The 22,785-nt window shown below is 44.9% G+C and overlaps 1 protein-coding gene across 6 annotated transcripts in view; it reads right to left on the bottom strand.

Moving 5' to 3' along the window:
• Window positions 1-22,785, bottom strand: part of LOC121287200 (cAMP-specific 3',5'-cyclic phosphodiesterase 4C-like) — a 286,241-nt gene that overhangs the window by 86,345 nt on the left and 177,111 nt on the right. The window contains exon 1 of one of the 6 annotated variants that reach the window (XM_041204857.1): window positions 3,318-3,714. The exons of the other annotated variants lie outside the window; for them this stretch is intronic. Coding sequence (XP_041060791.1) covers window positions 3,318-3,403 — 86 coding nt within the window. The 5' untranslated portion in view covers window positions 3,404-3,714. Of the gene's footprint in view, window positions 1-3,317; window positions 3,715-22,785 lie in introns of those variants that run through there. 6 annotated transcript variants of the gene reach the window in all.

Raw genomic sequence — 22,785 nt, 5'->3', positions numbered from 1 at the left:
TTGCAATGTAGCACACAACAAGATCCCACAAACAGCAGAATGATATTGGCCAGATAATTTGTTTCAATGATAATGATTGAGGGTTAAATGTTGTCCAGGGCACCAGGAGGAGCTCTGCATGCTCTTCTAACTGAGAGAGAGAGAGAGCGAGTGAGCAGAAGGGTCCACAGTTTAATGTCACATCCAAAAGACAGTATCACTGACAGTGCCACACTCCCACAGTACTGGGAGTGTCAGCTCAGATGTTGGGGTTGCAGCTCTGGAGTGGGACTTGAACCCACGGCATTCTAACTCCGAGTCAAGAACGGTGCCCACTGAGCCAACCTGTGTGTCCGAAAGGCAGGAGGACATGAGATGCCCCCAGCCCCCCCACCATGGGGTTCTGCAATGATCTATTCCTTATACTTCCCATTCCACAGATAAGCCAAGTCAATGGTTATGGGTGCATGTTTACATAAGCTCATACCCCTTACCCGCAAACCAACTCCATCATAGCATCATCAACTGGTCCCAGAATCGATACATCTACCAGCCTGAGGCAGCACTTAGTGCTCACCATTTAGACAAACAGACAACAACCACCACCTGCATTAATATAACATCTTTTTAATATCGTGAAGCATCCCAAGGCGCTTCCCAGTACAGTTATCAAACAAAATTTGACATCAACCATACAAGGCAATATTAGTACAAGGAAAGAGGTAGGTTTTAGAGAGCAGCTTACAGGAGGAAAAAGAGGTTTTTTCCAGAGCTTAGGGCCCAGGCAGCTGAAAACACGGCTGCCAATGATAGGGTGATGAAATTAGGGATGTGCAAGATGTCAGAATTGGAGAAACGAAGGTATCTCAGAGGGTTGTGAGGCTGGAGGAGTTACAGAGTGAGAGTACTGAGGTGAGGCCATGGGAGGGATTTGAAAACAAGGATGAGAATTTTGAAGTTGAGTTGTTGCCTGACTGGAAGCTAGTGTAGGTCAGCGAGCATAGGGGGCGATGGGTGAATTGGGTGAATGGGACTTGGTGCAAGTTAGGATACAGGCAGCAGTTTTGGATGAGCTCAAGTTTGCAGAGTCCAGCCACGGGAGCATTGGAATATTCAGTCAGACAGACAGTCCAAGACTCCACAACAAATTTGAGCCACACAGTTTCCCGATATGTGCTTCAAAGTGGGAAGTGGAGTGTGGTTCATCAAATCTACCCTTCAAGATCCTAACCCAGAAGATGTAGAAGCTGGGATTGTCCTCCTTGGAGCAGAGAGAAAAAATGAGGAAGAGTTTTGATAGATGGAAAGAAACTACTTCCATTGGTGGGAGATGCAGTAACCAGAGAACACAGAGTGAAGATAATTGGTGAAGGAACCAGAGGGGAGATGAGGAAAACTTTTAGTTCAAATACAGCAAGTTCCGGTGACCTGGAATACATTGCCAGGAAGCCTAGGGAGAAGCAAATTCAACAATTTTTTTCAGAAGGGAATTGGACAAATACTTGAAAGGGAAAAATTTACAGGGCTATGGGTGAAGAGCAGGGAGGTTGGGATTAATTAGATAGCTTTTTTCAAAGTGCCAGCACAGACACGAAGGACTGAATAGCCTCCTTCAGAATTGCAAGATTCTATGATAAGATGGTAAATGGGTCCCGAGTAAGAAGGAAAACAGGAGGCGGGTGGAGCTTTCTGAACTAGTTGAAGGCTGTAGTGGGGATGGATGAATTGCAGGACAATCTTTGGAAGGATAAGGGGTGCTAAGTTTGTTTCAAGTAAAGAGCATAGAACCAGTCTCCTTCCCTGGGCTGTACTCAATACAATGAACATCATCCACAGCCCCATCTCCCAGAGATATCTCCGTACAGAATCACGTAGTTAACAGTGCAATGGCTGATCTGAGGTAGGCAAACAGAGTACAGGCAAATCCCTAAACAGTTGTCAGTTGACTGGTATGAGATGTGGAGAAATCTGAACCTAGACAGTGGGGGAACTCTTCCTCCTCTTTTCTGGATAGTGTAGGGGGAGCTTTTGTTTTACATCCACCTTCCCGAAAGGAGCCTTGCTTTAACGTCTCATCTGAAAGACAGCACTTCTAACAGGGCAGTTCTCACTCACTAACTCCACTGATATGTAAATCTGGGTTATAAACTCAGGAGGTGTGAACTGTCAACTAGGATCAGCTTGGTCTGTGCATCTCTGTGCTGTGCCAGGTAATTCCTTTAAACAGCAGCACTGGCCAAGTGATAGAACAATTGCAATGATCAAGAAATAAAAGTCAAACTTGCTTTTCTATAGCACCTCGCATCACCTCGGGTAGTCCCAAAGTATTTCACAGTTAATATAGCACTTTAAAAGTCACTGTTGTAATGTAGGAAACACAGCAGCCAATTTGTGCACAGCAAGCTCCCACTAACTGCAACGTGATAAAGACCAGATCATCTGTTTTAGTGATGCTGGTTGATTGGCCACAATACCTCCATTCTTCCTCAAAGTAATGCTGTGGGATCTTCACTGCTCCCAAAGGGACTGATAGGATCTTGGTCCAAGGGTGAAACCGCCAATGGTGCAGCACTTTCTCATTACTGGTGCTGCGAGCGTCAGCCGGGATTTTGCACTCATTTTTCTAGATTGGGACTTGACAACCTATTAGTTGCAATAGGTTGCTTTCTCGCCTCCCAAATCAGTAGCTTGGGGGTTCAAATCCCACTCCAGGACTTGAGCACAGATGTCAAGGCTGACACTAACAGTGCTGTTCTCTCAGAGGCGCTGTCCTTTAGGCGAGGTGTTAAACTTGAGGGCCCACCTACCTTCTCAGGTGGATGCAAAAGATCCTCTGGATCCTTGAAGAGGAGCTGGGGACCTGCTCTACATTTACCCTCAATCAACATCACAAAAATTAGATTCAACTGGCCATTATCAAATTGCCGTTTGTGAAGCAAAAGCAGAAAATGCTGGAAAAATCTCAGCAGGTCTGACAGCAACTGTAGAGAGAGAAGCAGAGTTAACGTTTGGAGTCCGTATGACTCTTCCTGCTTCAAAGCCCTGTTTTCCTCTCTCCACAGATGCCGCCAGACCTACTGAGCTTTTCCAGCACTTTGTGTTTTTATTTCGGATTTCCAGCATCCGCAGTATTATTTTATTTTGCTGTTTGAGAATTGACATTAAAACAGTGACTACGCTTGAAAAATCATTGGCTGTGAAACTGAGGAGTGTTTTGTCTTTATTTCCAGCTACTGACTCGCAGTTTAACTGTGGCTGTGAACAGGTTTAATCTATTAAGAGCAATCGGAATCTCTCCACTCCACGTTTCTCACTGTCTCGCCTCTCCAGTTACTCACCAAATCCACGAATGTCTGCGGCTGGGGAAGTGATTGAAATGCAGGCGCCTCAGCCTCTCCCTCTGTTCCAAACCCAGGGACTCCATTCTCTGCCAAACTCCTTTCCCACAATTGCTGTCCTCAGAGGCGGCACTGGACGAAATTCAACATCTTCCTCCCCGAGTTGGGACTCTTCACTGGGAGGCGGGGAGAGGTAACCCCCGCCACAGAATCACCAGCCAAAGATGGTCTGGAGTTTGGTTTTATTTACAGCCGCCGATTAAATTGGCTGCTTCCCAGCAGGAACACTGAGCGAGAAGCCGATTGTCCAGGTGATGTTTTGTTGTGTGTGTGTGTGTTTTTTTTTAATTATCCACAGATCAAACCTAACTGCAAACCACCCACGCGGAAATCATTGCACAATTGCCCATTCCTCCAAGATTTGGGGGGAGAAGGGATGGGGGGGGGGGGGGCGGTGGGGAGAGAGAGAGAGAGACCCCACACCTGAGCTTCGCCTAGAAACCGGCAGCAATGTTCAGTATTTTCAATAGGTATCAGACCCAAAAACACCGAGCGAGGGAAACCGGGGACAATCTGCGAAAAGTTTCTCCAGTTTCCTGATCTTCCCTCCCCAGGGGCCGCTTTGTCCGGGTGATGCGGCCGCTTCTTGCTCTGAGCTCAGTTAACAAGCCCCGTCCACATTTCCGGGTTGAACGTTTATCCAGGGAGTTGGGTTTTTTTTTTAAACCCCCCTCCAGGCAATAAGACTCTGGTCGCCAATCCTCTCCTGTGACTGATAGACTTGTGCAATCGATGATGATACTTGCTCCCTCCCAGGCTCTCACCTGAAACCTTGTCTCATACAATCAGCTCCTTTACTAGAAAATGCAGTCACCAACTTGCCCGGCTCTCGGCAGCTTTTACAAGTTCAGTTGCTCTGCCTGGAGCCTGGCGGTTTTCTGTCCTTTGCACAAACTCGAACGTCAGAGAATTCCTCCCCCCCCCCCCCCCCCTCCGTTCACAAGCGTGGCCCTCAACCGCTCATGGACGAATTTTGCTGCTCATTTGAGTAACTCCCCACCCTCCATCCGATTACCCCCTCTGATCGAGAGGCTGAATGGACATACCCCGCGCTGTGTTTCTGGAGAGAATTTGCCTCTTTGAACACTCACTGCCTGCGCTGCACTGTACTAGAGGTTGCCTTTTAACAGACAGGGTCGGAAAGCAGGCAGAAAGCTGATGCCGCTCTCATGTCACAGGCTGGATTCGCCCTGGGGTATGGATATAGATTTCAGCTGGGGGAGGATTGATTTTGTGTGACTGCAGGGAGAGGAGAGGCTCCCTGGGTGTTCGACAGCTAACACCCCCATCCCCACATTCTCTAAGTGAACGCTTTGCCTTCCAAGGCCAAATATAACATCAGAGTTCTCCCCCCACCACCCCCCCCCCCCCATTGACTAGTCCATACCATAACTTCCTAGTGATCAGGGAATGTTTGTTCAGAGAGAGAAAAAGAATGTAAGTGGAGTTTTGTTCGCAGAATTGTGTTAACCCTTTCCTGGAGCCATTCCTGGAGACTGAGAGGAGCTGAGGCTCTAATACCTACCCTGAACTCAGTTCAGGAATCTCAGCCGGAGATAGAACCTTGATCTCTAGTCATCAGCCTCGTCTCAATGGGTGGCTCTCAGGTCTCTGAGTCAAATCCTAGTCCAGAGACTTGACTACAAAACTGAGACCTGCACTCCCAGTGCAGTACTGAGGGAGTGCTGAAAGCAGAGGGGCATGTTAGTGGGGTGGCGAAAAATGCATATGGACATGTCTTTATCAATCGAGGCATAGATTACAAAAGTGGAGAGGTCATGTTGGTGTTGTATAGAACCTTGGTGAGGCCACAGCTGGAGTGCTGTGTGCAGTTCTGGTCGCCACATTATAGGAAGGATGTGATTGCACTGGAGGGGGTGCAGAGGAGATTCACCAGGATGTTGCCTGGAATGAAACATTTAAGTTATGGAGAGAGGTTGTATAGACTTGGGTTGTTTTCGTTGGAGCAGAGAAGACTAAGGGGTGACCTGATTGAGGTGTACAAGATTATGAGGGGCATGGACAGGGTGGATAGGGAGCAGCTGTTCCCCTTAGTTGAAGAGTCAGTCACAAGGGGACATAAATTCAAATTGAGGGGCAGGAGGTTTGGGGGGATGTGAGGAAAGCTTTTTTACCCAGAGGGTGGTGATGGTCTGGAATGCGCTGCCTGGGAGGGTGGTGGAGGTGGGTTTATCCTTTAAAAAGTACCTGGATGAGCACTTGGCACATTCAAGGCAATGGGCCAAGTACTGGTAAATGGGATTAGGTAGGTAGGTCAGGTGTCAGTGCAGACTCGAAGGGCCGAAGGGCCTTTTCTGCACTGTGTGATTCTGTGAGTGCTGCACCATCAGAGTCTTTAGGATGAGATGTTAAACCCCCTCAGGGAGACATAAAAGATCCCATCCCATCACCTTGTAGGAGACCTGAGGAACCTCCAGGGTACTGGCAAATAGTTATCCCTCAACCAACAACACAAAGAATAGATTAGCTAGCCATTATCACATTGCTGTTGGGGGATCTTGCTGTGCACAAATTGGCTGCTGCATTTTCTAATCGACTACGCCTCAGGAAAATACTTAATCGCCTGTAAAGTACTTTACTGTATCTTGAAGTCATGAAAAGTGCTCTAGAAATGCAAATTGTTTTAGCTTTTGGATTATGGAAAGGAAGTCGATCAGCAAAGGGCTCCTCCTGTCAATTGGTGCCCAGTGACACTTGGAGTGTTCAAAGTGCACGGTTATCAGGCCAGCATAGGTCAGGGTTGGAGTTGGATTCAACTCTCCCCAATGATACCTGTTGATAATCTCACGCAATGAATGGATCCTTGGATGAGATTCTGAGCACCCATCTTGATCTTGATAGAGGCTGGAATATCACCGGACTCCATGACTCCAAGATTAGATTATGATAGAGATAACGTAATCCAAAGGGAAAGGCTAGGACCAGAGACAGAACTTTAAAATCAGAGGCAGTCAATTCAACAGAGACGTTAGGGAACACAAAGGTAGAATTGCAGAACTCTCCCTTTCAAAAAGCTGTGGATGTTAGATTAATGAATCATTTTAAAATCTGAGATTGATACATTTTCACTTGATAATGGTGTGAAAAAATATATTGACTAAGGTGGGTAGATGGAGTTAGGATGCAGATCAGCCACAGGCTAACTGAATAGTGATACAGACTCTAGGGGTTAAATTACCTCTTCCTGTTCCTTTGTTCCGATTTGAATATTACTGAAAAGAGAGACATGTTGCCAAAGCTTTTCACCTTGTACTTATCAAGACAAATGTGAGAACGCCAAACAATCACAACAATTTATACTACAGGAGAAAAGGGCACTGATTAGTTGGCAAGTCGACTCTGATTGGCTAAGGCATTGCCATGGAGAAAGCAACAGGGAACTATAGGCTTCCCAAGCTCCCAGGTAATTGAATGCAGAGGCTGGTGGGGTGATAAGTGAGGGCAAGGGTGACCCTATCATGTTTCTGGGAGGGAGAGGAAGGTGTGAGGGTGGATGCGTGGGAGATGGGCCAGACACGGTTGAGGACCCTGTCAACCGCCATGGGTGGAAAACCTCGGTTAAAGAAGAAGGAAGACATGTCAGAGGAACTGTTTTTGAAAGTGGCATCATCAGAACAGAGGAGACTGAACAGTATTTCCATCCATTGTTTTATCTCTGCCTTTTAGCCTATTTTGATTCTTTCACCCCAACCCCACTAGGGCTATCTGTACCTTGCTTGTCCTGCTCTCTACCCTTAATTAGTACGTTCCTTAAATAATATCATCACCTTCAACACCTCTTTGTCCTTTTGTCTGTGACATCTTTTGGTTATCTCCACCTATCACTGGCCCTCTATCCAGCTCTACTTGTCCCAGCACGACCACCGCCCCACCACCCCCCCCACCTTAAACCAGCTTATATTTCACCGCTCTTCTATTTTTACTTAGTTCTGTTGAAGAGTCATATGGACTCAATGTTAACTGTGTTCCTCTCCGCAGATGCTGCCAGACCTGCTGAGTTTCTCCAGGTATTTTTATATTTGTTTTCCATTGAGATAAAGATGGGTGCTCAGAACCTCACCCAAGGATCCATTCATTGTGAGATTATCAACAGTTATCATCAGGGAGAGTCAAACCCAACCCTGACCCTATGCTGGCCTGATAACCGTGCGCTTTGAACATTCAAGTAAGGGTCACCAGGCACCATTAGACAAGAAGAGTCCTTTGCTGATTGTCATTTATACACAGGAACCCATTCTCTGCAAACAAAAGGAGTTAAAGCCTTATCAGTCATTGCCAAGCAGCAGACTGTACATTTCCATTGCAGAGTATGTTTGGGAACATGGCCGCGCTTTGTTCCCATATTTCAATGTCTGTTATGATGCAGACCCATGTTTATAACTAGTAATGAGCCTGGGCCATTCTTCATTGGCCAATTTCCATGAGGGGATTTAGTCAGGCATTAGGCTCTCTCATTTACATAGGTGGGTGGAGGGGGCACAATTCCTATTCTAGCCAGCTGCTAGGGGCACCTGTTAAATGAGTGAGGTAGGGAATCAGAGGTTTTGGGAGGGAATTCCAGAACTCAGGGCCTAAACAGTTGAAGGCAGGGCCGCCAATGGTGGAGCGATTAAAATTGGGAATGTGCAAGGGGCCAGGATTGGAGGAGAGCAGAGATTTCAGAGATCAGAGTAATCAAGAGCCCTTCCTTCCCTCCGCCAACACAAACAATCAGAACCAGAAAACAAAGGCGGGCAGGAACATTCAATGCAGACAGCACTGATGTCAATGGTTAGCATCAGTATCACAGCAACGTCACAGAGCTTGTGTCTAAATACCATTAGGCTTCTGCACCTGGCAGATCAACATGCTCGAGAAGTGACACAGCTCAAAGGGAAGGGAGTGCCCAAACTCAAACAAGGAATACAAGATTGGTGAGTAACACGAGGATTAGGAAATGTAACTCATCTCTTAGATAATCGCCAATGTTTGATTTCTGTAAATAAGGGGCGTGTGTTTTATCCGCAAGTTTCTTGTTGCCCTTTCACCTCAATCACACAGAAGGCAACTAAAACCTGTTCAGATAAACTAAAACTAACAAAGTAAAACCGGATGAGATTACAGGGCTTGGGCGCATGATAACAATAGTTATATGGGCTTTATAATGTAAATGGTACCTTTACCTGACATTATTTGTATTCTCCTCCCCAACCCCCACAATTTAACAGACATACTCGCTCAGTTAATGTTGACACTCTCCCTATCCTCTTCCCCTCAGTTAATCCTCAGGTATTTATGCAAAATTGAAAGTTGACTCCGATATGTCAGCCCCTCAATTTCCTCTCATTTAATGATTAATCTCAGACTGTGCAATGGTTGCTGAGCAGGAATGATCAACATCATTAAGGAAATGTAAGCACCCAACACCAGCAGGCTTAGTCAAACCAGCTCCCCAAGAACAATGAATGCTCAAGTTTCAGTTGGCTGAGCTCTTTTTTTAAAACTATCAGTAACATTGAGTTGTCTTTTTACAAGTCATTTGCTCGATTTTGAGAGAGATTTTTGTTTGATGCTCCTTGGGTCATTGCAAAGCACTTTACAGCCACAACCACATACTCTGAAGTGCGATCACTGTTGTAATGTAGGAAAGCCGACAGGCACTATGCACACAGCAAGATCCCACAAACGGCAAAGGTCAGGTAAACAGATAATGTGATGTTGGTTGAGGAATAAACATTGCCCATTTCGACCTTTTGTTTATGACATCTTTTGCAATCTCTCCTTTGCCTCCACCTATCACTGGCCTTCTATTCAGCTTCACCTGTCCCACCCCCACTTAAACAGTACATATTTCACCACATTTCTACTTCTCTTTCGTTTTGAAGAGTCATACGATGTTGAAACGTTAACTGTCTTTCTCTCCACAGATGCTGTCAGACCTGCTAAGTTTTTCCAGCAATTTTTGTTTTTGTTTCAGATTTCCAGCATCCACAGTATTTTGCTTTTATCTTAGTTGCCCATTTCACTATTCTCTGAGGGACCAGTTTGCTAGATGGCTGGAGTGTGATGCATGATCATGCCAATGTGGCAGGTTCAATCCCAGATAAAAGCAAAATACTGTGGATTCTGGAAATCTGAAACAAAAACAAAAATGCCTGAAAAAACTCAGCAGGTCTGACAGCATCTGTGGAGATGAAGACAGTTAATGTTTTGAGTTCGTATGACTCTTCATCAGAACTAAGGAAATAGAGAAATGAGGTGAAATATAAGCTAGTAGAGGGGGGTGGGACAGTAGAGCTGGATAGGGGGCCAGTGTTAGGTGGAGGCAAAGAAGAGATTGCCAAAGATGTCTTAGAGAAAAGGACAAAGGGGTGTTGAAGGTGGTGATATTATCTAAGGAATGTGCTAATGGGGATATTAAGGGTAGCAAGCAGGACAAGCTAGTGGCAGATGGCCCTAGTGGGGGTGGGGTGGAATGGGGGGGAAGGGATCAAATTGGGCTAAAAGGTGGAGATAAAACAATAGATCGAAATAAATTTTAAAATGGGTGGGAAAAGAAAAAAATTTTTTTTCAAATTATAAATGATTGGAAAAAGGGGTATCGGAAAGGGGGTGGGGATGGAGGAGAGAGTTCATGATCTGAAATTGTTGAACTCAATATTCAGTCTGGAAGGCTGTAAAGTGCCTAGTCAGAAGAAGAGGTGCTGTTCCACCAGTTTGTGTTGAGCTTCACTGGAACATTGCAGCAGGCCAAGGATGGGCATGAGAGCAGGGTGGTGTGTTGAAATGGCAAGCGACAGGGAGGTCTGGGTCATGCTTGCGGACAGACTGAAGGTGTTCTGCAAAGCGGTCACCCAGTCTGCGCTTGGTCTCTCCACTGTAGAGGAAAACGCATTGGGAGCAACGAATGCATTAGACTAAATTGAGGGAAGTGCAAGTGAAATGCTGCATCACTTGAAAGGAGTGTTTAGGCCCTTGGATGGTGAGGAGGGGGGAAATAAAGGGGCAGGTGCTGCACCTTCTGTGGTTGCATGGGAAGGTGCTGTGGGAGGGGGTTGAGGTGTAGGGGGTGATGGAAGAGTGGACCAGGGTGTCCTGGAGGGAACGATCCCTGTGGAAAGCTACTAGGGGGGGATGAAGGGAAGATTTGTTTGGTGGTTGCATCATGCTGGAGATGGCGGAGGATGATCCTTTGAATGCGGAGGCTGGTGGGATGTTAAGAGAGGACAAGGGGGACCCTATCATGGTTCTGAGAGGGTGAGGGTGGATGCGCGGGAGATGAGCCGGCCACGGTGGAGGGCCCTCCTTTCCGATCCCCCTTTTTCCAATAATTTATAATTTGAAAAAAAAATTTTTCTTTTCCCACCTATTTTAAAATTTATTTTGATCAATTGTTTTATCTCCATCTTTTAGCCCATCTCGATCCCTTCCCCCCACTCCACCCCCACTAGGGCCATCTGCCACTAGCTTGTCCTGCTTGCTACCCTTAATGTCCCTATTAGCACATTCCTTAGATAACATCACCACGGTCAACATCCCTTTGTCCTTTTGTCTATGACATCTTTGGCAATCTCTTCTTTGCCTCCACCTATCATTGGCCCTCTATCCAGCTCTACCTCTCCCACCCTCTCTACCAGCTTATATTTCAACTCATTTCTCTATTTCCTTAGTTCTGATGAAGAGTCATACAGACTCGAAACGTCAACTGTATTCCTCTCTGCAGATGCTGTCAGACCTGCTGAGTTTTTCCAGGTTCAATCCCAGTACTGGCTGCCTCCTTGTCTTGCCCCATGCTTGTGCAGTAGTGTCCCTCAAGCTATATAGAGCCAATCGTCCCTCTCTAATGGTGGGAGATGCCTATGCTCCTTAGTGGAATATGGCTAATTCCCCTTCCACTAATTTTAATAGGTGCCCCTGAACAGCACGTGTGCAACTGTCCAAGAGCAAAGCCTTAGGGTGTCATGGGTTAGTGAGTAGCCCCTGTGTAGTAACTAGATGTATTTCTCTCCTTCCTGTCAATCACGTGATGCAATTATGGGGGCTTCAATCAATAAACTTATTGTGTGGGTAATCCTGAGGGTCAGGCTTCCAACAGAGAGATCGCATCCAGTGTGCAAGCACCTCTACATGTCTCCTAAAGAAAGTTTAGCCTTTGCTTCACCAACCTGCTGCTCCATCAAGTTATTACATTTGGCGGTGAGGATGAAACCGACTTCTGCATACTTCACCCAGGTTGTTGTGAGCAAAACAAAGTTGAATAATACTTATCAGTCATACCACTGTTTGGAAGAATTAATTCATATGATGCTAACATTGAAGATTGGAGTCAGTTTGTTGAGCAACTCAGGTTCTATTTCATTGCGAACGGGATTACTGTTGAAGAAAAACATAAAGCTGTCCTACTGAGTGCATGTGGAAGCAAAATGTATTACCTGATTCGAAACCTGACTGCCCCTTGTGCACCCAGTTCTAAATCATACAGTGGAACTTGTGAAATTGCACTTTCAGCCCAAACCACCTGTGATCATGCAGCACTTCAAGTTTAATATGAGAGTTTGTGCCCCAGGAGAGCCCATTGCTACCTTTGTGGTGAATCCGTTAACGTTAACCGAATACTGAGAGTTTATGAACATATGAAGAAGGAGCAGGAATAGGCCATTCAGCCCCTCCAGCCTGCTCTGCCATTTAATAAGAAGATGGCTGATAGTAACCTGAAATCTGCATTGCACCTACCCCTGATAACGTACCACGCCCTTGCTTACCAAGAATCTAGCCACCTCTGCCTTAAAAACATTCAAAGACTCTGCTTCCACCATCTTTTCAGGAGCAGAGTTCCAAAGACTCATGACCCTCTGTGAGAAAAAAATTTCGCCTGATCCCTGCTTTAAATGAGTGACCCCTTATTTTTAAACAGTGACCCTAGTTCTAGATTCTTCCACAAGAGGAAACATCCTCTCCACATCCACTCTGTCAAGACCCCTAAGGTTCTTATCTGTTTCAATCAAGTTGTCTTTCTCTTCTAAACTCCAGTGGAGACAAGCCTAGCCTGTCTAACCTTTCCTCACAAGACAACCACCCACACCATCCCATTCCAGGTATTAACCTGGTAAACACAAAAAAACTGCAGATTAACCTGGTAAACATTCTCTGAACTGCTTCCAATGAGTTTGCGGATGCCTTGAGTGATATGCTGCGGTACAGACTTGTACGCGGGCTCAAGGACGATGCCATACAGGGCTGTCTGCTGGCCGAATCCAACATCGATTTCAAGTGCACCCTGGTACTTTCCATCGCTATGGAAAGTGACGTGAAAGACTCTCAGGCTTTGCGGCATGTGGATAACGGCACCACACTCCATGTTGGGCGGGAACCTGCTGCTCAGCGCAGCGCGAAGAAAAGGCAGATTTTACACACGATTCCATGCCCACTACACGAAGACTTAGGAAGCCTAATGGTAACACGTCAGCTAATAAGATACACATTTGCTACAGGATGTGGAGGAAATCATGGAGCAGACATCTGTAGATTCAAAGAGGCAGAATGTAATTATTGCCACAGGAGAGGACACCTGGTTCGGCAGTGCAGAACACAAGACAGGCAAACAGCAAAACAACAAAGGAATCTGATTGAGCTAACTCATAGAGCAAAGGCTGAGCCTGCTACTGCTGATGTGTACTTTTTTATCATGCAACTGCTGCTAAATCTGAGCCCATTACAGCGACAGTGCAAGTGAATGGCAACAACTGCAGATGGAGCTAGATACCGGTGCTTCAACTACTGTTGTTGGGGAGCAGACGTTCAGGTACCTCAGTGAAGGGAGTCAGCCATTGACATTGGAGTGGATGTCTGCCAAGCTGAGAACTTATACTGGAGAAGCCGTTCAGGTCAGAGGCATTGCTGCTGTCCCAGTCTGCTTCAAACAACAGGCAGCCCGACTGCCTGTGATCGTTGTAAAAGGGGAGGGGCCCAGTCTTTTGGGTCAAAATTGGCTACAGAAAATAAAACTTGACTGGTCAGAAATATTCCATTTGAAGTCCGATGGAATTCCAGAGCTCTTGAAGAAATATGACCTTGTTTTTCGAGACAAATTGGGAAAACTAAAGGGCATGCAAGCTGAAATGCTTGTCAATCCCCAGGCAACACCACGTTTCTTCAAGGCCAGACCAGTGTGTTACTCATCAAAAGAAAAAGTGGAAGCAGAGTTGTGCAGGTTGGAAAATTTGGGAATAATTCAGCCTGTTCAGTTTTCTGAGCTGGCCACACCCATAGTCCCAGCTGTCAAAGGCAAAATACTGCTGGAAATCTGAAACAAAAACAAAAAATTGTTGGAGATACCCAGCAAGTCTGACGGCATCTGTGGAGAGAAAGACATAGTTAACGATTCGAGTCCGTAATACTCTTCATCAAAGCTCAGAAAAAGAGTCATACAGACTCAAAACATTAACTCTGTCTTTCCGTCCACAGATGCTGTCAGACCTGCTGGGTTTTTCCAGCATTTTTTGTTTTTGTTTCCATTGTCAAGCCGGACCAGACTATATGTCTATGTAGTGACTACAAACTGACAGTCAACAAAGCAGCAAAGTTTTACAAATACCCCATTCCTAGAATCGATGGCTTGTATGTAAAGTTAGCAGGAGACAAGTCATATGTAAACCTAGACATGAGTCATGCCTATCAACAGTTGAAATTGGATAGCACGTCAAGAGAACACATGACAATTAATACTCACAAAGGCCTCAACCAGTACACCCAATTATTTTTCAGTGTTTCATCAGCCTGTGCTATTTTTCAACAAACCATGGGGAGTCTCCTGCAGGGACTTCCAAATGTGGTCGTGGACTGAGATGATGTTCTCATCACTGGACTGACCGAAGCTGAACATTTAGCCAACATTGAGGAAGGGCTGAGAAGATTTATGGAAGCAAGCGTGCGTTTGAAGCGAGAAAAATGCACATTTCAAGAATCGGAGGCAACCTACCTGGGTCACAGAGTGGACGCTATGGAGTTGCATCCTGTTGAAGACAAGGTCCAAGCAATTAAAGATGCACCATCACCCTCTAATGTGACAGAGCTTAAATCTTTCCTAGGTACGATTAACTACTAAAGCTGCTTTTTACCTAATCTATCCATTGTACTGGCTCCACTACATTTGTTGCTGAGGAAGAATGACCGCTGGTCATGGGCTCCACAGCAAGAAGAAGCCTTTGCTACAGCGAAGAAACTGCTTCATTCATCATGCACGTTGGTACATAATGACCCAACTAAGGAGTTAGTGTTGACGTGTGATGCTTCTCCTTATGGGCCAGAATTTTCCATTTGGCCTGCTCCCGCAATTCTGACATGTAGAATGATGCGCGATGATGTCAGGCGTGCATCCCGATGTCACTGTGCGTCATTCTGATCTTCAGGTCGGCGGGCACGCAGTGGAGTCCGCTGTGTGCCCACTGAACTGTCAAAGGCCTGTTAAGGCCATTAATTACCTAATTAAAGTGATTATCAGGGCTGCCTGTCCAGCCTTAAGGTTGGCAGGCGAAGAGCCCAGGCGGCCTTCGTCTTTCTTATGAAACCTCATCTACGGATGGAATGAGGTTTCATGAAGAGTTTATAAATGAATTAAAAAGTTTTACTAAAATTCATAAATATGTCCCAGTTTATGTGACACTGTCACTTGAGGGGACATGTCTGAATAAATTAATTTTTTTTATTTTAAACATTCTTTGTGCTGAACTTAATCTCTCTGGAGGCACAGGGCTGCTTTGGAGATTTCTGTGCTCTTTCATGCACATGCGCAAAAGAGCATAGGCCCCGACTCTCCGATCTCTCCCCGCCCGCACAGGTAATGCTGAGTGCTTCAGGGTGCATGTAAAATGGCGGCGCACAGCCGATTGCGGGCGACAATCGGCCCACCCGACTGGGAGAAAATTCTCTGGTGTAGGAGCCATTCTATCAAATGGGGGACAGATCAGAAAGACCCATTGGCTACGGTTCAAGAGACCTTCCCCAAGCTGAAAAGGGCTACTCTCAGTTGGAAAAAGGATCGTTGGTTATAGTTTATGTCAAGAGGTTTTACTAAAACCTACACGGGCAACTTTTTTCAATTGTGTCTGACCATAAGCCGCTGACAAGTTTCTTCAGTGGAGACCAAGCTTTTTAAAAAATTCATTCACGGGATGTGGGCATCACTGGCTGGGCCAGCATTTATTGCTCATCCCTAGTTGCCCTGGAGAAGGTGGTGGTGAGCTGCCTTCTTGAACTGCTGCAGTCCATGTGGTATAGGTACACCTACAGCGCTGTTAGGGAGGGAGTTCCAGGATTTTGAGCCAACGACAGTGAAGGAACGGTGATATATTTCCAAGTCAGGATGGTGAGTGGCTTGGAGGGAAACTTCCAGGTGGTGGTGTTCCCATCTATCTGCTGCCCTTGTCCTTCTAGATGGTGGTGGTTATGGGTTTGGAAGGTGCTGTCTAGGGAGCCTTAGTGAATTCCTGCAGTACATCTTGTAGATGGTACACACTGCTGCTACTGTGCGTCAGTGGTGGAGGGAGTGATTGTTTGTGGATATGGTGCCAATCAAGAGGACTGCTTTGTCCTGGATGGTGTCAAGTTTCTTGCGTGTTGTGGGAGCTGCACTCATCCAGGCAAGTGGGGAGTATTCCATCACACTCTTGACTTGTGCCTTGTAGACGGTGGAGTCAGATGGGGAGTCAAGAGGTGAGTTACTTGCTGCAGGATTCCTAACCACTGACCTGCTCTTGTAGCCACAGTATTTATATAGCTAGTACAGTTCAGATTCTGGTCAATGGTAACCCCTAGGATGTTGATAGTGGGAGGTTCAGTGATGGTGGTGCCATTGAATGTCAAGGGGCAATGGTTAGATTCTCTTGTTGGAGATGATCATGGTAAAAATCAACAGACACGTTGCAAGTCTGAGTAGAAGAATTATAAGTTAAATGTCTAAAAGAGGTGCAAGAACAGAGAGACCTGGTGCTGTATGGACACAAACCTTTGAGGGTGACAGGACAAGTTGAGAAGGTTGTTAAAAAGCATACAGGGTCATTGACTTTGTTAATAGAGGAATAGAGTATAAAAGGAAGCTAAACTAACCTTTTATAAATCACTGGTTAGCCCTTAGCTGGAGTATTGTGTTCAGTTCTGGGCACCACACTTTAGGAGGGATGTCAAAACCTTAGAGAGGGTGCAATGTTGTAATATGCCTTGAAGAGATAGCAGCATTCCATCACTACAAGGGAAGTGTGTCATGTGATCCAGTTTTAGTTTCACTTTGGCCTGTGAGCAGAACACAGCACACGCAGCTTTGCTGCTACTGTCTCCAAGCTTTCTATCCATGTACATCTGTTCTCATGTGCCTAAATGAACCCACAACATGTTTACCCAATCTCTTATGAGTGATTGGCACCTTTTTTATGATTAGAAAAACATGATATGCAGAAGAGATTTACTAAAATGGTATTAGAAGTGAGGGACTCCACTTACGTGAGGTGACTGGAGAAGCTGGGTTTGTTCTTAGAGCAGAGAAGGTTAAGGGGAAATTTAATAGAGATGTTCAAAGTTATGAAGGATTTTAACAGAGTAAATAAGGAGAAAGTGTTTCAAGTGGCAGGAAGGTCAGCAATCAGATGGCGAAGGGCCCAGAGGGAACATGAGGAAGCTTTATCCTTACACAGTGAGTTGTTGTGATCGGGAATGTGCTGCCTGAAAGGGCAGTGGAAGCAGATTCATTAGTGACTTTGAAAAGGAAATTGAAAAAAATATTTGAAGGGAAGACATTTACAGGGTTTTCAGAAAAGAGTAGGTAAGTGGCTTTAATTGTATAACCCTGTCAAAAAGCTGGCACAGACATAAGGGGGCTAAATGGCCTCCTTCTGTGCTGTAAGATTCCATGTACTGCAGGGGCATCCTACGCTGTGTTCTGGTCAGTATTTATTCCTTAAGGAGGAATCACTAAAACCAGATTATCTGCTAGTTAGCATATTGCCATTTGTGGAATCTTTCTGTGCACAAATTGGCTGCAGTGTTCCCTACATTAAAACAGTGACTGCACTTCAGAAGCACACTATTGGCTGTAAAGTGCTTTGGGAGGTCCTGTGGTGGTGAAGGCAACGTACAAATGCAAGTTCTCTCTCTCCTTCCTGACTCTAAGGCACACTGGCAATTTTTAATGTAAAATTTGGTATTCAGATTGTGTCTCTCAGCCATTTGCCCTTTCAGGCTGCTCAGTTAAGCTAGTCATTCAACTCTTTACAGGCAAGCCCATCATCACTGGCATTCATTTCTCCCCTTTTAGCTTTCATGTCATTTTCTTGCCTGGAACAGCTGTAAAAATACTTTATCTGTATATTTCCATTGCTTCATTTCCATCGCTTCACCATTGGCGACTGTGCCTTCAAATGCCTGGGTCTGAAGCTCTGAAATTCACTCTCTAAATCTCTCCGATTCTCTCCCGCTTTCGGATGCTCCTTAAAACCAACTGCTTTGACCAAATTGTTCGCCACTTGTCCTAATATCTTCATATGTTGTCAAACTTTCATTGATAATTGCTCTTGTGAAGAACCTTGGGATCTTTCATTTCTTTAAAGGCGCTATACAAGTGCGAGCTGTTGTAACTCGTTCTTCACCAGCTCCCACAACCATGCTTGCTTTCATTACTTTCGGAATAATGTCCTCCGATACTGCCCTGGAGGTGGAGGCAGTGGGGGGGTGCAGGAGAAGGGAGTATGGGCCAGGCCATGGAGGCTGATTCACCCGCCAGTCAATTTAAGAATCATTTCTACTTCCCTTCCCAGTGAGGGGCTATCTGTGTCTCTGCTTTGCAGATTCACAAGATAATTAGTAATGATCCACCTATTAATCCACAGTGGTCCGAACCCACATCCTCATAAAGATATCATCCAATTGCTTCTGAATTTATTTCATGGTTTTTGCCTTCCCACCTTCACCTTCGATTAACTGCCAGAGTGTTGTGGGTTAAAGAGCAACTTCTGGGAGTGTTTGATGTAGACAGTGTAGAGGGAGCTTTACTCCATATCTAACCCCGTGCTGTATCTGTCCTGGGTGTGTTTGATGGGGACAGTGTAGAGGGAGCTTTACTCCATATCTAACCCCGTGCTGTATCTGTCCTGGGAGTGTTTGATGGGGACAGTGTAGAGGAAGCTTTACTCCATATCTAACCCCGTGCTGTATCTGTCCTGGGAGTGTTTGATGGGTACAGTGTAGAGGGAGCTTTACTCCATATCTAACCCCGTGCTGTATCTATCCTGGGAGTGTTTGATGGGGACAGTATAGAGGGAGCTTAACTCTGTATCTAACCCCGTGCTGTACCTGTCCTGGGAGTGTTTGATGGGGACGATGTAAAGAGAGCTTTTCTCTGTATCTAAGCCCGTGCTGTACCTGCCCTGGGAGTGTTTGATGGGGACAGTGTCAAGGGAGCTTTACTCTGTATCTTACCGGAGCTGTACCCGCAATGGGTGTGATCCATCCTGGCATTAGTCATCCTACCTTTTCAAACTTACTGCAAGCTCTCCAATGAAAAGTGCAACCAATTCTGAAAATTAAAATTAAATTGTGTGGTTTCAACTGACAGGGTACAGGTGCAGTACATGAACCAATTCACAGTGTAATATTCAGTAGTCTCAGCGGTTTAGTGATAAGCTGTTAGTCGGTAAATATTCACACAGATAAATCATTGCCCTCTTATTTCAGTATTACTGCTTGTGAACCCCTTATCATGCAGGTAGATAATGCTGACCACCACATACTTCTGATACATTAATTTTTCCACGTTTTATCATGATCTGATGTGCAGTTAGCATGCCAGCCTGATGTTAATTAGATATAAAATTCCGGGTTTTCCGGGAGCCTTTGAAGCCAATGCCAGCTCCATGATTTCAACTGGAATGCTTGGCTTTGCTCCATCTTTCAGGAGATGCCGGACTTAATAAGGAAGAGAGCTGGCTGCCTCAGCAAACTCCTGTTATTTTTAACATGTGTTTCCAATTAACTCCGGCTGATGCATTCCAACTACTTTCAAAATGTGCGTTAAACGATTTTCTGACAAAAACGTCTTTGGTGAGTTCCTGCTGAACACTCTTCATTGTGGCTCAGGGTTATTCTGAGCTTGTGAACATTGGGTTTCATCGGTGTTTGTTTCTGATCAATCCTTTAAAGTTTTCGACACTAAAGGAGGTATCTTCACCTGCTACCATCCAGCTGGTCTCATGATAACAGCGATAATGCCCTTCAGTTACAGCTCAGTCAGTAGAACACTCACCTCTTCATTAGTAGTTTGTAGGTTCCAGCTTTAGCACATAGCCCAGGCTGACAGTCCCAAAGCAGCACTGAGGGAACGTTGCACTGTCAGAGGTACTGTCTTTCGGATGAGGTATCAAACCAAGTTCACATCTACCCTCTCAAATGGGCATAAAAAATCCCAGGGCACTATTTCGAAGAAGAGCAGGGTCATTCTCCCCAGTGTCCTGGCCAAAATATGTCCCTCAACCAACATGACTAAAACAGATTATCTGGACATCATCATACTGCTATTTGTAGTAGTTTGCTATGTGCAAATTGTCAAGTTTCCTAAGTTACCAAAGTTACTACACTTCCAATGCATTTCACTGCCACATCCTGAGGTTGTGCAAAATATTATTGACATGTTGACTAATCACAGCAATCACTCATCATCAGTTATTCAACTGCAGACCCAGGCATGTGGTGAGGAGTACCCCCAGTGTTTTAGAATATTTGAAGCAATAAGTCCAAAGTCTCTTGTTCCTCCGACTCATGTTACACTCACCAAAAGGTAACAACAATAAAAATAATTTTCCCCCTGATTTTAGCCCACTCCACTTCTAACTGAACTTTCTTAACTTTATGCTCATTTATGCATATTAAGGGATCATGGAGCAAAGGTGGGTATATGGAATCAGGTTGCAGATCAACCATTATCTTGACGAATAGAAGAACAGGCTCGAGGGGCTAAATGGCCTCTTCCAGTTCCTATATTCCTATGTTCTTACCTTCTGACATTCAGGTTCCCATGACCCTATAAATAAACCATTTTTATTTATTTTAAAATTCTTTTCTTTATGCTCAAATCCTTCCATTACCTCATCTCTCCCTATCTGTGTAACCTCCTCTAGCCACACAACCCTTCAAGATCTCTGCCACTTACATATTGCCAATTGTAATTGCTCCAACTTTCATAGCTGTACCTTCAGCTGCCTGGGCTCTAAACTCTGGAATTCCCTCCCTAAGCCTCTCCACCTCTCTAAGTCTCTCTCCTCCTTTAAGATGCTCCTTAAAATCTATCTTTTTGACCAAGCTTTTGGTCACCTGTCCTAATATCTCCTGTAGCTTGGCATCAGATTTTGATTGATAATCGCTCCAGTGAAGCACCTTTGGATGGTTTACTATAATAAAGGTGATATATAAATATGAGTTTTTTTTTCATTTCCAGTAACATTCTATGGTCTCCAGTTCAATCCCACTCCCTTCACTCCACCATTGGCAGCTATGCCTTCAGCAGTCTAGTTCTTAAGCACTGGAATGGGAAGGGAATTTTAAACATTCTGCCAGGGAATGTGAGCGTTGCTGGCCCACTGAGAATGAAAGTTGATAGGTTTGATCTGCAGAAATGACATACAATGGGAGGAAGACGTGTCTATTGAGATTACGTGAGAATGTTACCAACTGAGCCAAGGTTGGTACACGTGCAAGGGATTTTGTAACTGATAATTTGGCTAGACTTACTCAGTGCATTCCAGATAAATAAGTATTTGCGACAAGCAAAATCTCAGTTGTTTAGCATTACTCATCCTGCAACAAACACATACCTTCACACTTGGGAATCTGAACAACATAGAAATATCAAATCTGGAAAGAACATCATTACTGCACATCAACACTCAAAAAGCATAACACCATCCAGTACAAGGCAGCCTGCTTGATTGGCACTTCATTTATCACCTAAAACATTCCATCCCTGACACACAGTGGCAGCAGCATGTTGTAATATTCCATTAAGGGACTGCAGCTTGGCATCAGATCTCTTCTAGGTGATGTCGCAGTGCTTCAGAGGGGGGGAAATCCTAGCTTTGTTTCCTACTCTTGACCATTGTCCAGTGCCTTCTGCTCTTCCTTCATTTGGTTGAAAACATATTGCCTGCAATGCCCCTCATGTTCAACAGCTGTGAAAGCTCATTATTCATACTGACACATAACCAAGAGTCATATTGGCAAGGCATCACAATAAGAACATAAGCACTTTTAAACATCCATTCCATGTCTATTTTGTCTATCCCCTTTAGCATCTTATATACTTCAATTAGATCTCCTCTCATCCTTCTAAACTCTGGGGCATTCTAGAATGAGAGGCCATAGTTTTAAGCTAAGGGGTGGTAGATTTAAATCAGAGATGAGGAGGAATTACTTTTCTCAAAGGGTCGTGAATCTGTGGAATTCACTATCTCAGAGTGCAGTGGATGCCGGGACACTGAATAAATTTAAGGAGGAGATAGACAGATTTTTAATTAGTAACAGGTTGAAAGGTCATGGGGCCTTATAGGCCTAAACTGCACAATCTCTCCTCATAAGACAAGCCCCGCATCCCTGAAATCAATCTAGTGAACCTCCTCTGAACCGCCTCCAATGCAACTACATCCTTCCTCAAGTAAGGGGACCAAAACTGTGCACAGCACTCCAGGTGCAGTCTCACCAATGCCTTGTACAGTTGCAACAACACTTCCCTATTTTTATACTCTATTCCTTTAGCAATAAATGCCAAAATTCATTTTGCATACCAGCTTTCAGCGATTCATGCACGAGGACACCCAGATCCCTCTGCACTGAAACATTCTGAAGTTTCTCTCCATTTAAATAAAAAGTCGACTTTTTATTCTTCCGACCAAAATGGATAACCTCACACTTATCCACGTTAAACTCCATCTGCCAAATTTTGGCCCATTCACCTAGCTGTCCATATCTATTTGTAAATTGTAAATTATTTCTTCATTACAACTTACTTTCCCACCTATTTTGGTGTCATCTGCAAATTTAGTTATCGTACCTTCTATCCCTGAATCCAAGTCATTAACATAGATTGTAAATAGTTGGGGCCCAAGGACCAAACCCTGAGGCACCCCACTAGTTACAGCTTGCCATCCAGAAAAAGACCCATTTATCCCGACTCTCTGCTTTCTGTTGGTTAGCCAATCCTCTATCCAATCTAATATATTACCCCTAACTCCATGTGATGTTATCTTGTGTATTAATCTTTTGTGCGGCCTTCTGGAAGTCCAGCTATACTACATCTACAGGATCCCCATTAGCTTGTCACATCTTCAAAAAACTCTAGCAAATTAGTCAAACATGATTTACTCTTCATAAAACC

Source organism: Carcharodon carcharias, chromosome 14 (genome assembly GCF_017639515.1).
Source record: "Carcharodon carcharias isolate sCarCar2 chromosome 14, sCarCar2.pri, whole genome shotgun sequence".
Classification (NCBI taxonomy): Eukaryota; Metazoa; Chordata; class Chondrichthyes; order Lamniformes; family Lamnidae; genus Carcharodon; species Carcharodon carcharias.
The sequence above is the reverse complement of the archived record's forward strand: the minus strand, read 5'-3'. Positions and strand labels throughout refer to the sequence as shown.